We start from the raw sequence: 15,778 nt of genomic DNA, 5'->3' as shown, positions 1-15,778 counted from the left end.
CGACATTCATATGGGTAGAAAAACTCTGCCCGATATTGCACTTGCCAGTGTGCTATTTTTTCATGGCGAAGTGTTTTTGATTAAAAATTGCATTGCCTCTACAATTGCAATCTTCATGCACATGATAGGATTGCAAGTGATTCCCGTTGACTTCAATGGGAAACATTGCATCACACTGGCATGCACATCACATGGCATGAGAGTGCCATGTGATGTCCTTCAAGGTCCCATTGAAAACCAAGGGGCGAGGCATCCCAACTTGATGTGTGTCCGAGTTGCGCCTGAGAGGCTGAGTTGTAAGTCGCGTAGGGCACCACATCGACTCCTGTCCGCTTTATGGACTGTCCTCACATTGACGTGCATTTGCATGTCTCAATGCTCATCCATTGCACGGACAAGAATAGACATGCACTGAGTGGTCCGCAGGAAAAAACGGCAGTGTACACCCTGCCATAGGCTACAATGGGTCCGTGAACTCTCTGCAAGGAGCCAAATACACTAGTGTCTTGGAAGCCTTAAAGCTGTTTTATTTCAGCTAAGATTTCATTACAATTGAGGGAAATTTATATTTTTCCATATAAGTCGCCAGCAATCCTGTGATCCCTTGGCTGCACACTGTCATCTGTGTAAAAAGATTGCTGCAGAAAAGGTGAAAGTGCTGCATTTCGCAGTTACGGAAGTGTTGAACAGTGGGACTGCAGAGTAATCTTTAAATGACCCTCCGAGTCTTAGAATTCAAGTATGTATAAGCTTCTTGTACATCTCACAGGCCTTATGGCTACAGGATGACATTTCCTCAATACGAGCGCCGCAGACCTCTGTTGTCTTTAACCTTGCAATGTTTTCCTGTGTTCCAGCCGCCTCGGGGAGGTCTCACAGAGGAGGTGCCGTAGTTTCCCTCAGTTCAAGGAGCACTGTGTGTGGGGACGGGTAAACGTACAAGAATCAAGCAAGAAAGTGTTTGAATTATCCAGATCTGACAGGCACAAACAACCAGCGTTAACCCTCCCAACACATGTTAATACAATATATAAGGGAGCTGACAAGAACAGATCTGCACATGTAGGTTTGCTTAGCAAAGACCATTACCTGGCTGCAAATCTTTACCATGGTTCGTGTCTCTCGATTTAGCCCTCCAGAACATGAAGTTGAGAAAACTTCTGGAGGTATGTTGGATTTCTGTATTTGGTAGGTAGGTCCATGAGCGCTCATTTACTTATAGGCCATGAACATAATAGTTTTTAGGATAATAATTGTGTCTATCAAGCAGGTTAATTCTGATCAGTTGTTAAACGGATTACTTCTGCTTCAAGCATTCTCTCAGGCCCAATGTCCACAAGTGGATCTGATTTGCAGAATCCACGTCAGTCACCCCCAAATCAAGCTGCTCATAGGTTTACATGGGCATCCGCAAGTGAAACAAAGCATGCGGATTCGATTTGCGGACCTTTTGATCTGAAAAACAAATCACAGCAGGCTCCATTTCACTGTGAATCCTGCACGGGCAGCATCCATTGAAGTCAATGGAAGTCGCCCGATCCATGGCCCGTCCACAATTGAAGTGTGGACGGGCTGTGGATTCCGCGAGAAAGCAGAAGTTAATTAAAAAAAACCTCGACTGCACATGTGCAGCGGCCAGTGATTCCGCACACATCCGCAATGAGGATAAGAGAAGACCTGGATGGTTAAAGGGGTTGTCCCGCGCCGAAACGGGTTTTTTTTTTTTTAAACCCCCCCCCCCCCCCGTTCGGCGCGAGACAACCCCGATGCAGGGGTTAAAAAAAACACCCGCACAGCGCTTACCTGAATCCCGGCGGTCCGGCGTCTTCATACTCACCTGCTGAAGATGGCCGCCGGGATCCTCTGTCTTCATGGACCGCAGGGCTTCTGTGCGGTCCATTGCCGATTCCAGCCTCCTGATTGGCTGGAATCGGCACGTGACGGGGCGGAGCTACACGGAGCTACACGGAGCCCCATTCAGAAAAGAAGAAGACCCGGACTGCGCAAGCGCGGCTAATTTGGCCATCGGAGGGCGAAAATTAGTCGGCACCATGGAGACGAGGACGCCAGCAACGGAGCAGGTAAGTATAAAACTTTTTATAACTTCTGTATGGCTCATAATTAATGCACAATGTACATTACAAAGTGCATTATTATGGCCATGCAGAAGTGTATAACCCCACTTGCTGCCTCGGGACAACCCCTTTAAGTAGAATCCTGCAGCGTCCTCTGCCACAGGCAGGGTTTCATTCTGCTTTGGGCTTCCGCATGCGGAATCGGATCTGCCCGTGGACAGGAAGCCTTAGTCAGTAGTGGTAAAGTGTAGAGTCATTGAGTTTAGTTCACCACTTCCCTAAAAATAGCATTGGGGCAATAGACACAAACCACAATACAAATGAACATAGAAAATATCTTCATCTGTGACTCTTACCATTTTTTGAAGATTTGCCAGATCAGGACCACGTCTCTACATCAGATGCTGGCTTTAGAAAATGACATCAAAGGGTGTCGGGAAGCTGCTATTTATTCCAGTGCATAAGCAAGGTTGTCACTTTCACCTTTTGAGAGGTTTATATAGACATGTGCACTGAAATCAGTGGGAATTACAGAAATCTAAACACTTTTCATTGTTTGCTTCTAGATATTTAGCCTTCACTTTTAGAATGCCTAGCAACAGCATAAATGCTTAAAAGTTAAACAATTCCACATAGTTTCAGTATATATTTGTCCATGGCATCATTTTTGCAATTTTTTAATGCACAGATGTAGTGGGACCTGTTAACACTATAGTAATTCATTGCCTAGATGCCTTAGCTTACTAAATTATTATTTCTTTCTCTTTTTGGGGTCCAGTCACCATAAAATAGTGTTGCTCACATCCGCTTCCAAGGCTCCATTTAGAGCCTGCTTTGCTTTTTCTGTCAAGATCTTGTACAAAATAGCACTGCATGCAGCACTACTTTGGCAAACTGCTGGACTGCATAATGGCAGTCTGACAGAACCCAACCTAGTCAATGGGTTCCCTTTGGGTCTGACATGTACCGAATCCGGCTTTCCTGTTCTTGCTGTTCGACTTTTAGGTTGGAGCCAAATGATGTAAAATGAAAATGCGAGTGTGAACGAGCCTAAATTCTGCAAAGAAAAAAAGCAATATTCTGCTATGTAGGTCATATGGTACTCGTAGTATAGGTATATTATGTGCCCCATATATGCTGATGTATCGGGCAGTGGTGATGCCTGCCAGTGAATGAATGCCTTCTAGGTTTTGGCTATAACATAAATGTAACACGAGGTTGTGTCATTACCTCATAATCGATAAGAGATTTCAAAAGTATCAGCAGCCAGACAATTGAATATTCTGCCAGTGGACATTGCGATGACTTAAGAGATTCAGGCTCTGTATACATCTCATTCTTCTACACGTCGGAGGTATACTACAAGAGCATTCCCCGACGCATTCTTCTAACTTGTCTATAGGGCTCCCATGCCAGGGTCAGCAACCTGATTCATTCTCTTTTCTGGACAACTTATCCAAAAATCACGAACAGCCAACGTTTTTTACGGACACATCTGAAGCCCATAATGAATGAGAGAGATTATAGGTGATACATGTCTACAGACCAGACTACTGATAGGATCACATTAGTAGGATTTACTGTGAACTGTAAAGAGATGATGGTTGCAATCACAATAACCTACCAAGCTTTTCCAGCTTCATAAAAAATCACAGACACATCAATTTTCTTTAATGGATAGTAGAAAAAAAGTGCCATGTTTTTATGGACTGCCCAGGAATTTATAGACAGTTGGCAACTCTGCCCTATGTACCCAGTAACTGGATCAGGCTGCCTTACCACAGAGCTTTTGTGGCAAGAAATGCCATGCATTTAATGTATTCATTGGTGATTTTTTTTTTCTATAGAGAATTCTATGGGTAAATGCATAAAAAAACCTCACCAACCCTAGAACATTCTGTGTTTGGAAAAAATGCCATGGACCCAAAAAATGAAAAACAAGGGAGGAGAAAAATGCTGTAAAAAGGAGAAATAAATGTAGTGCATTATAGATTTCCCTGTGACTTGCAGTTAACATCTGGCCACAACATTGTTTACCATGAAAAATGTAGTATAATGGTGCAAAACCCTATTTGTGAAACCTAAGAAAGCGGTCTACTGTGTTTTCCTATGTAGAGGGACACCATAGAAAAAACCATATACCACTTGGTGGATGTCTTTTCCAATGGGAGTTTATGGGCAATGCATCTCACCGTACACCTATTCAGTGTTGCAGCGTTGTCTCCAAGGTATACTGGAAGTTCCCCCTCCGTATCTCAAGCATAGGCTCAGAACAATGTGAACAGGACCCTAACTGCACTTATACTCACTAGATAACATTTCTAGGTTGGGTTGCATACATGTATTTCTTTAGACTGTTTGCAGGCCAGAAAGCTGCACTATAAGCTTTGTACAGAATTATTGGCAGCGTATGTACTCAATATTTTTTCTCTCTCGATGTCAGAAACCTGGCAGCAAATGTGGATAAATAATCAAAGACAGTGTCCTACTCTTGGTAGCTGTTGAAGGTGATGTAATTTGTCTTCCTGGCTCTACAAGTCCGGTTACACATCAGAATGCATTGACAATCTGGACTTTGTGTCTGCCCCACCTAAAACAGAACTCCTAGAAGCGTTTCAGACTTATCTTCCAGGATTTTAGGCATTATGTATATAACCATCTGTATTCTCCATGTATCGGTTTGTACAAATTATACATGTAATAGTGGATAGATAGGATGCCCATTTTCTCCCTTTAGGTGACAGCTAATGTCCAGTGTAGCACATGCATAATTTAATGTATCCACCAAAATAGATTGAGGCTAGTGGCCACTCTGTTCTGGATCTCTTAGCAGGACGTTCTAGGGAAATACTAATGCCTGTACACCTGGATATACTGGGCCTAAAACACAATTGTGGTTATCACAGTCAGATTAAACTTTGCTACATCTGTGTATGCGATCACCATGATCTTAAAGATCTGTATAATAACTTTTAGGCCTCATGTCCACTAGGAAATTCGGGCCCAAGCATATTCTCAATGCAGAATCCCGCAGCGGGTCCCTCCTTTCCCGCAGACATGAGGTCTAAAAAATGATTTAACTCACCTGTCCGGACGCTGCGGGTTCCCGTCCGTCGCAGCCGGATCTTCTTTCCCTCCGCCCATGGGATGTGCTCGACACGCCGGCAGCGTGCCGCGCATGCGCCGTGCAGTCTTTTTTTTTTTTTGAACTCCTGCTCTCCTGCGCTCCCGCGCCGGACAGCAGAAATTCAGCTGCGGGTATACTGCGGGACCGGACGGCTTCCATAGGCTTCTATGGAAGCCTGCGGGAGACCCACAGAAAATGGAGCATGCTGCAGGTGTTTTCCCGCACGTGCGATCCGCGCAGCAGGGAAAATTGCCATCCGCAGGTATTTACTTACCTGCGAGTGTCCAATGCATCCCTATCGCCGAGGAAAACGGGTGCGGGACACCCGTGCGGATTTCCTAAATCTATTTGTCCAGTGGACATGAGGCATTAGGGTACAGTAACATGTTGCGAATTTTTTTGTGCAGATCTATCTTTTGATGTGGATTTTGACGTGGTTTTTGCCACAGGTCCTCAGCAGATTTTACCCTTTTATTTGAAGGGGTGACATCTGCTGCGGATCTGCAGCAAATTCTGTAAAAATATCTGCACCCATGGTGTGATTTATGCCACGGAATTTGGAGCGGGTTTTGGTGTAGAATTTCCACTAGGAAAGTTTACACCAATTCCTCTGTTTGTAAATATGTCCTAAAGGGGCTTTCCAGACAAATACTATTTGTGGCCTACCCTCAGGATAGGTCATCAATAGTTCATCGCTGGTGATCTGCCTTTTGGGATTCCCAATGATCGGCTGACCGCCCAGCCCGCTGTCAGTGCAGCAGGGACAGACATGATAATTTGGGTTAGAGCAGGTAGTCTAATGGGTAGCTTCACTGACATTGAAGGGTCATAGCCGTAAGCTTAATCACCCATTGATTTCAGTGAGAGCAAAGCCGGCTATTATTACTTCCTGCTCTACCCCTATGACAACATCCAGTGTGCAGCACTGACAGTAGGCCAGCTAATGATCGGGGATTCCATGACTTATCCTGAGGCAAGGACATCAATAGTATTTGCATGGAATACCACTTTATAAAGTTATTTAAACAGCATAGTGAGTGACACACAAAACACTAAAATTGACAACAAAAATGCTTTTCTACTTTTTATTATTTTTTACTTCCCATCCACAAAGAAAAGTCATAAAAGGTAAGAATTCATGTTAAGCAAAATGTTATGGCTTTCGGAATGAAGTGTTGTAAAATACAAAAAAAAAATCCCGTATTCCTTAATGCCAATGTAGGATCAATCTTACAGAGATTAAAGGGTTGAGTCTTGAAGATTACCCCTGTCCATAAACCCGGTTACTGCTTAAGTACGACAAATACAGGTTGCCCCATTTTGATCCTCCCCATTTTTGATTCCCAACCCATTCATTTTGTATCCCATTGTAGCAGACCTGAACATCCATTTGTTCTATGGCCAGTGTATCCTCTACATTTCCCCTATGCCAGTAATGGAACTTGTGGTGATCAGGCTGCATTTCAAAAAGAGGTGATGAGACGGTCCGTTTTAAGCTGGATCTGAGGCAGACTATAGAAGCTGTAAGCCGTATCCCAAGTAATGCATCCCTAGCAATTCGTCTCAAATAACTTTGTTCATCTCAAAACTGGATTGGCACTTTGCTGACAGCTAAGAAATGGAAAAATAGCTTGGCAGCAGTCACGTAGCGCAATTCCCATCTCATTCTGGGTAGTGAGAAAGCCTATTTAAAAACAATAGCATTAATGTTCAAAATCTAAAAGGGTAGCCAATGTCTTGTTTCTACAAAGGCCATCCACATGTGCTGCACTTTCCAAGTGTATTTTAAAAGGTTTTAGAAGGACAGGGATATCTTGAAGATAAAAAAGTATGGTAAAGTGTGGCGGAGCCTTGGAGCTACTGTTTGTTCTTCCTTAATGGAAAAGCATTCTTTACACAGTTCTGCTTGATTAAGTGACAAATTGGAATGCATGGGCTGCAGCAGACCCAATGTATATGTTTAGCCAACAAGACTTAAAATGATTATCCGTTCCTGTTTTACTTTCCATAACAGATGCACAGTGTGTGACAGGGGGATTAATCTAAACTCTAGCACCAGTAAATGTGTTTAATGTATTCTCTCTTGTTTTTAAAGCCATGCAAGGCTGATTTGTCTTGCAGAGAAGGAGTTAAATGCTCTCACTTTTCAATTACCTGGACATGTTTCCCTATCGCCGCTCTTTGTCTGCCGCTTTATTTAGTTTGATGTTCCGTCCTTAAGCAGTCACTCTTTACATTGCACAGATAACCTCAAATCAGCTTGTCCACGTTGTACAAATTAGCAGGAGACCTCCATCATTGTGCTGTATACAATAGTGTACAGTGTGATGTCCTTTCTGCTTTGTTTCTTTGTAACCAGCAATCTAACACTTGGCACAAAAACTAAAACAGAGGTACCTAAAAGAATTACATTTCATGCTCCTAAATGAATCGCTTTTTGTAGACTGCAAGCGACAAGCGCGATGGTATTCGCTTCAGAAAGTGGCCACTGCTGACTTACATGAAAGGTGCACTTCAATGTAAAGCTACAACTTTGTAGGAACAGTTTGATATATTGACAGTAGCAGATGAAACCAAGACTCCGAGTGACTGGTAAATGTCAGGCTATTTAATTTATGGACTATGTTGTTTGTTTAACACAACCCTTGTTTTGTAGAGTTTCATAGTATAAGGGGAAAAGGGGGGACGGGGACTTATTTGTATAACGTGCCAACTTGTTCTGTAGTGCTTTCAGGTAATTATTATTTATTACCCCCCAGCAAGCTGGGTACTCATTTTACCGACCTCGGAAGGATGGAAGGCTGAGTCAACCTTGAGCCGGCTACCTGAACCATGCTGGGATTGAACCTGCAACCTTCAGGTTGTGAGCAAGAGCTTAGGACTGCTTAACACTCTGTGCCATATAATGTGTACGTAGAATAAAAGGTTTGTTGTATTGTATCACAAATATGCCTCAAGTGAATCTGTCACTACCTTTATTCTGGCCTGTTTGAAGTAGTGACTGGCATGCTGATTGCAGTCTGCTGTATGCATATGGGAAATAGTTTGTCAGAAACTCTCATTTTATCAGTAGCAGAATGCACATAGAAAACAACAGGAAGTAGTCCTTAATATTTATTAGCTGCTGAGTAGCCCTGCCCATCTCCCACTCCAGTTACTAGTTGGCAGTTGCCTCTCTATGCACGCTAATAGGTAGATGGCTGGCAATCATTGGCTGTAGGGTGGGGTGGGGAAGGCTAGCCAGCAGCTAATGAATATCAAAGACTACTTCTTGTATTTTTCTGTGTATTCTGCTACTGATAAATTGTAAGTTTTTCTGAAACTACTACACAGATAAGACAGACATTACTGCAATCAGCATACCTGTCACTATTGTATGGTGTCCTCAGGCAGTATACCATAAATTGCTGAAGTCTTTTCCACATGGCTTGTACTGTAAATGCTGCAGAATTTCCACAGCAACGCCACCAGAGGATACTCCGCAGTGTCACTGCCCGTGTGAAGGCAGTCTAAGGGCTTATTTACACGAGCATATATTGGTCGGGTTTTCACGCCCCGGCCGATATACACTCCCATCTAAGCAGTTCACCCCCCCTTCCCTCTCCCTCACCGGCTCTCTGCCTCTCTCCTCCCCTCCAAGCGGTTTGCAGGGTGGAGCGAAGTTCCCGCCCTCTCCCTGCCCCTTGTCCATAGCCAGCAATGGGAGTGGGTGGGACAGAGTAGAGCTTAGCTCCACCCCCATCCCGCCCACTCCCATTGCAAACTGCTCGGAGGGGAGGAGAGAGGCAGAGAGCCAGTGAGGGAGAGGGAAGGGGGGAACTTCTTAGATGGGAGCGTATATTGGCCGGACGTGAAAACCCAACCGATATACGCTTGTGTAAATAAGCCCCAAGTCAAATAAAATTGTTAAAAATTACAAAATATTTAAAATTCAAAACTCCCTCCTTTTCCTATTTTTAGCTCAAAATCTAAATGATAACAAATAAACATAACTGATGTCGCCACATCCAAAAAAGACCAATCTAAGTAATATGTTCTAAATCTCATATGGTAAACAATATAAAAAAAAATAGCAAAAATGCGTAGCAATAAAAACTACAGCTCACCCCACAAAAAAAAAGCCCACATACAGCCTGATCGATGTACAATAGTTATAAGGCTCTGACTGTAACGGACAACTTTTTAATGTGTTTTTAATTCTTTAAAAGGCGTAAAACATTTTTAAGAACCTATAAACATAGAATTGTCGTCATAGTACTAGTCAGAAGGAAGTTAACGTCATTTTTATCGCCCCATGAATTGTCGCAAAGGCAAAACCCCTTGATAATTAGCGCAATTGCGTTTTTTCCTTTTCACCCCACTTATTTTTAACATTTTCCAGTACATTATATGATGCATTAAATGGTAATGTTAAAAAATACAACTTGTCTCGCAAAAAACAGCTCCTCATAAAGCTTTGTCAAAAGAAAAATGTAAAAGCTACGACTCTTGAAAGGTAAGGATCAAAATAAGCAAAACCCCCCCAAATGACAGGTAGTTAACAGGTTAAATTAAATGTCCGCTCTCCTGACATGCCTATTTTAGTAATTACTTGTATTTTTCCTGTGGTAGTCTTTTCTTAGAACTCTGTAGTGCTCCGTTCCTCTGCTATTCCTCCTGGAAATGTCTGAATAAATTGACAATTGTTCATGATTAGAGATGAGTGAGCGTACTCGGCCACGCCCCTTTTTCGCCCGAGTACAGCGATTTTCGAGTACTTCCATACTCGGGCGAAAAGATTCCAGGGGGCGCTGTGGGTGAGTGGGGGGTTGCAGTGGGGGGGGGGGGGGGGAGAAAGAGAGAGGCCTCCCCCCCTGTACCCCACTGCTACCCCCCACGCCCCCACCCCCTGCCCCCCGAATTTTTTCACCCGAGTACTGAAGTACTCGAAAATCGCGGTGCTCGATCGAGTAATTACGTGAAACGAGTACGTTCGCTCATCTCCATTCATGATACCTCCTGTGAATAGAGTGTCCCTACAAAGTCTGACATTGCAAGCACTGATTGGCCAGTGTTAGTGGATATAAGGACAAGCCCTTTTGGCAAGGGGAATGGTAATCGCACACAGCAAAGGTCAAAGAATTTTTATGCTATGGAGAATTGAAAGGATTTACTAAAACCTACTGCATCACTGGACTATATAAAACACTAATTCTGGCTTTAGGAGCAGGAGTACTTGTCTGAAATGTGTTTTTTTGGTTTGTTATTGATGGTGAATGAATCACACTGGAAGACTGTCACACATGGACGTAAGACCATAGGACCGGTATTCATTCATATTTTTGCTGATATACAAACAGAACAGTAAACCTCCACCTCGGCATCTGATTGTTTGAAGTGATCAATATGCTATGAGCATTCACTTCTGATAAAACACTTAGTATAAATGGACCATTTGGGTGCCATTACACAGGCACTGATGCTCCTGATTTACTGTTAATTACCAGGTTGCACCTGGACTTGTAGCGTCAGCCCAGCAAATAGTGAATAACAGTAGCACTCGTGGATTAGCACCCTAATTTGGAGACTATGGCAGTCTTATTATGTTAGATGTTCATTTCTGTAGTTTGACAGATCCAGAATTAAAGTCTAATGGGGAGAAGCAGAGCCCATATCGCTATCTTGGATATATAAAACCATAACATTTAAAGACTTAAAATAAAATATTAACACAGGAATATATGATAACACGGTCAGATACAGACGTAATTATTCGGTTAAGGACAGATATACATTCAGTCTGGGACGAGTGTACACTACTGTTATACAAAGAGCAGTATAACCAGTAGTACCTTTGTAAACCATACAAAAGAGTACAGCACTGGTTGGAAGCGTCCACAGGCGGAGTACAGGACAGCAAGGGTGTGTTTACACGGGGCAGAAATGTTACGGAATGTTCGGCGTGGAAATTCCGTGGCAAATTTGGCAGCCTTTCTGCATCCAAAACAGAGTCAAAATCCGCACCATTGGTACCCACAGCTGATTTCAGGAGATTCAGCGTTCACCTCCAAAGCCTTCGCTGTCGGCGCACTCCTTCACCCTGTATGTCAGCGCAGCGCCACTGATCAGGTGATGGCACTTTCACTTCACCTGACTAGTGAGGCCGCTGAGTACTGGAAGGAGGAGTGCGCTGACAGCTGAAGACTTCGCAGGTAAGCGCCGCTGCTTCTGAAATCAGCTGCAGGTATGCAGCTGTTTTGGACTCTGTTTTGAATGCGGAATTTGCCACAGAATTTCTACTGTGGACACTCCGCAGCATTTCGGCCCCCTTGTAAACACACTCTTAAAGAGGATCCATCGGATCTTCTGGAATGTCTGTTTTAGTATATACATGCATTACCCATGGCATAAGAATTCAGCAACTATCTTGTGCTACTTCTGTGTAATTCAGCCTTGAAATGTATGAATAAATTGACAAGTGGGTGTTGCCATTCTTCTTGTCAGTGGGGTATGCCTACATAGTCTAACAGTGTTCACTTAATTGATTACCATATCAGACTATGTAAGAAGACATCCCATTAACGAGAAGAATGGTAACACCCAGTTGTCAGTAGACAAAAGCTTTGCAGCACTACTGATTGACTTGCATCACCTATCTGCAGATGAGATCATGTCTTTGGTGCCATAACACCTTTAACTGGAGTTACATCTGCAAGCCACAAGATTTGATGCAGCTTTGTATATTGTTATGCACTCCAGACAGTGATGCAACACAGGTAGCTGTCACATTTGGGCCCTGAAAACTTAGGGGGGCCCATTAAGTTTCCTTTTCCCATATGAGGAGACCAGTATTATAAATGAAGCATGATATAAGGGCTGTGTTGCAGATTTTGCATTGTAGTCCAGCAGTTTCAGGTTACAAATCTGACTCTTAGCAGTAGCTGCATAATTGCACTACAAAACAAAATCTCCATGTAGCCAAGCCTTAGGTTAACATTACATGTGCAAGTGCGATATTGGGCTGTGAATCACCAGCCTGATATCGCGTTCGCCAGCATGCATTTTTCCCGTGAATGCAAGGCGTTTTTATATCAAAAACGCATCACTCTCGGGAAGTAGAGATTAGCTGCGGCAGAGGATTGCTGAGTGTGTCCCATTGTTTTCAATGGGGAGACCTTCCATCGCACTCGAGTGCACCTAACACGTGGTACGATGCTGCTGCCAGCCCAACTGAGAGCAATGGGCGATGCAATGCAAGGGCACGTCCAAAGATAGGACATGCTCAGATTTCCGTTATCAGTTTTTTTCCCCTGCGATTCGGGGAAAAAAATGTTCCTGTGAATGACCCATTTAAAAGAATGAGGTTCATATTAGGGCAAGGTTTGTGCGTCTCGCAATGCGCAAATATTGCGCAGTAATCTTGCCCGTGTGAAGCCAGCCTTATTCACACTTTTCTTAGAGGATTGACATTGCGACTGCACAACATAAAGTTCTTAAAAAGAAAAAAGGTCTTGAATTGTTCTCTTACTGAGAATACAAGCCAGCGCTTGATCATTCACACCCATTCATTGAATGACATCACTAAATGGCTGTGATTGGTTCATCGAGCACCGGCTGTGATTGGCTGGCGCTCGATCCAATCATAACGCTTACTTGCTGGCAGCAGGGGAATTCAAAGCCGAGCAAAGAGATGACATTGGGGAGAATAACATAGCAGTTCGCAGCACCGCCGGGAAGACCATCGCGCCGGAGACACGCTGGCTGTGAGGTGAGTATTGCAGTTTCTTTTTTTTTTTTACCCAGTCTAGCAAGGCTTATACTCGAGGCACCTAGTTTTTCCAGTTTTTTGTGGTAAAATTAAGTGCCTGGGCTTATAGTCGGGTGGGCTTATACCCGAATATATACGGTGTGTATATATATATATATATTCCCACTGTGGTACAAACTTGAAATTTCTCTAAGTCATAAATAGGAAATGTAAAGGGGTCGCAACTTGATTATTTAAATCTAAGCATAAAGTATGTCACCCCCTATGTAATGTAACTAATGACACACATCTCTTCCGCACAAACTTGAAATTTGACACGACCGTTCTTTAGATCGTAAATAGGAAAAGGAAATGGGTCACAACTTGATTATTCAATTCTAAATGCAAAAAAAAGTGACCCTTATGTAATGTAACTAATATCACACATCTGTACAGCACAAACTTCAAATTTGCCACAAACATTCCTTAGGCCCTAAATCGGAAAAGTAAAGGGGTCTCAACATCAGTATTCAATTATATGCGTGAAAAACTGTGTGAAAATCCTTGATACATGAGAGTTCTTTTCTCAGTACCATAAAGCCTAGGGAAATGATTTGTATACTGAGGAGAATCTGCCTCTACCTCAACTCTATGAAGAGTATTCCCTTCTACTCTTCCTAATCAGACCTCATCTGGAATACTGTGTCCAGTTCTGGGCACCCCACTTTAAAAAGACAAAGACAAACTGGAGGAAGTTTAGAGAAGAGTTACCAAGATGGTAAGCAGTCTGAAAATCATGTCCTATGAAGAACGGTTAAAGGATCTGGGAATGTTTAGCTTGCAAAAAAGAAGGCTGAGAGGAGACTTAATAGCTGTCTACAAATATCTGAAGGGCTGTCACAGTGCAGGGGGATCAGCCCTATTCTCATTTGTACAAGGAAAGACTAGAAGCAATGGGATGAAACTGAAAGGGAGGAGACACGGATTAGATATTCGAGAAAAGCTTTTTGACAGTGAGGGGGTGATCAATGAGTGGAACAGGTTACCACGGGAGGTGGTGAGTTCTCCTTCAATGGCAGTGTCCAAACAGCAGCTGGACGAATATCTGTCTGGGATGATTTAGTGAATCCTGCACTGAGCAGGGGGTTGAACCTGATGACCCTGGTACATACAGTCTGAGGAGAATCTAATACTCCTGTATATGTATACATATTTTATTCCTCGGTTCCACTGAAGTAACCACAGCTTGATAAAATTTTCAGTGCGAACAACAGGTAAACACCTGTACCAAATGAACTCAGGCGAAGCCGGGTATGGCCGCCTGTACACGGCCGCACATGCGCAGTGCAGAGTTGGCGTGTCAGCCGTGACATTTCTGTGCGGGCTTGCACAGAAATAGGACATGCCATGATTTGTTTACTGCGCGAGTTTTTAGGCGGTCAAATCACGGCTGTCAGCATAGGATTGCATTATCTAATGCAATCCTACGGCAGCGTGCACGGCCGGAAATTCTGCGTGAAATCTTGTTGCGGAATTTCCGCCCGTGTGCTGGAGGCCAATATCAGCTAGTATTGTATACTGCTGTTTAATAAATGACAGTATTTAGGTATATTGTTTTTTATTGTTTACTAACAGGCCATTATAGCCAGAAGGAAGGTTATGATTTTGCATAATGTTATGGGCTGAGGTAAAAGGTAAAATACCAACTACTTCAAACCCTTTTTTTTTTTAAAATAGGGTCTGAAGTGGCTGGTATTTACATAGATTCGATTTCTGTTGCACAAGCTGCCATGTGTCTGAATTTCTTAACTGCCTCCTTAATTGCCTCAAGCCTATGTTGCAGCTACTTCATTAGTTACTTGTGTTTAAAAAGTAACACAGATTCTAGTTGTGACCATCCAAACACACATGTTAAATGGTAATTTGCTGCTGGTTTACACTGGTTACCCTCTGTTGGATAATTCCTTCAAGGGAAGTTTTCTCTAATAGAGCTGCAAAGTTGAGTTTGTTCACACGAATATGTCACTGATTTACCCAAGCATCTTAATGACAGTTGACCGGTTCATGGCAGAAACCTTCAGAGATTTCCTCCCGGTTTATTTTACACGGCTAAGCAGGCTGCGTGAGTTGCCAATAACCTGTATATACTGGTAGCTTAAGTGATGTCTCCAATTCCTGCTGAGGCCTGGACAGAATGAACTTCAGACAAGTCCTGAGGTAAGGAACACGAAGTTACACTTTTAGAACGGATCCAAAAGGAAAAGTTTTCATAGTGGAGGTCTTCACAGAATAACTTATAGTAGTATCTCTTTATTTAACACTACCGTCTTGATAAGATATGTCCGTATGCAAGTTTTTTGACTTATGCTAGGCTCACATGATCATGTTAGTATAGCGTATTCCGTGGAATACACTGTATCAATATCTTATATACGTCCATTTTGCCGCTCACACGAAATGCAAGCAAGAAAAATCACAGCATGTTCTATCTTGGCACGTATTACGTGCGCATACATGCCAAGGTAGTACATGGTGATTAGCGGCATGCAGCAAGTGCGCAACGTCAGTGCATACTTACTGCGTGCCGCCCTCATGTGTCCTGCAGGTGGTACACAGTGAATTACGGCTGTCCGAGCCCGGCCTAATGAGTAGTGCTTCAGCACCTCGCTACTGATTCAAAGAAGCTGTGCAAAGAAAATGGTAAAAAGAAATTCTTAAACTTTTCTTTCTTGATCTGAATAAAAAGTATTAAACTTAAAAGAGAATTTCCCTCTCGTTACATACAAGGGAGTACTTTTGTTATTTGTATAGTGTTAAATAGCCCAGATTGATACAATAACATAGAATATA

The 15,778-nt window shown here is 43.0% G+C and overlaps 1 protein-coding gene across 7 annotated transcripts in view; it reads left to right on the top strand.

The window, feature by feature from the left end:
- The window catches only part of ENOX1 (ecto-NOX disulfide-thiol exchanger 1), a 550,861-nt gene that overhangs the window by 317,333 nt on the left and 217,750 nt on the right, over window positions 1-15,778 (top strand). For 2 of the 7 annotated variants that reach the window (XM_066581782.1, XM_066581774.1), the window contains exon 1: window positions 664-1,166. The exons of 4 other annotated variants lie outside the window; for them this stretch is intronic. In XM_066581782.1, coding sequence (XP_066437879.1) covers window positions 1,109-1,166 — 58 coding nt within the window. In that variant the 5' untranslated portion in view covers window positions 664-1,108. Of the gene's footprint in view, window positions 1-663; window positions 1,167-6,312; window positions 6,331-15,778 lie in introns of those variants that run through there. One more of the 7 variants, XM_066581827.1, reaches the window with a different exon arrangement.

The sequence above is a fragment of the Eleutherodactylus coqui genome, chromosome 1, assembly GCF_035609145.1.
Source record: "Eleutherodactylus coqui strain aEleCoq1 chromosome 1, aEleCoq1.hap1, whole genome shotgun sequence".
Lineage (NCBI taxonomy): Eukaryota > Metazoa > Chordata > Amphibia > Anura > Eleutherodactylidae > Eleutherodactylus > Eleutherodactylus coqui.
Note: the sequence above shows the minus strand (reverse complement) of the source record. Positions and strands in the feature narration are given on the sequence as shown.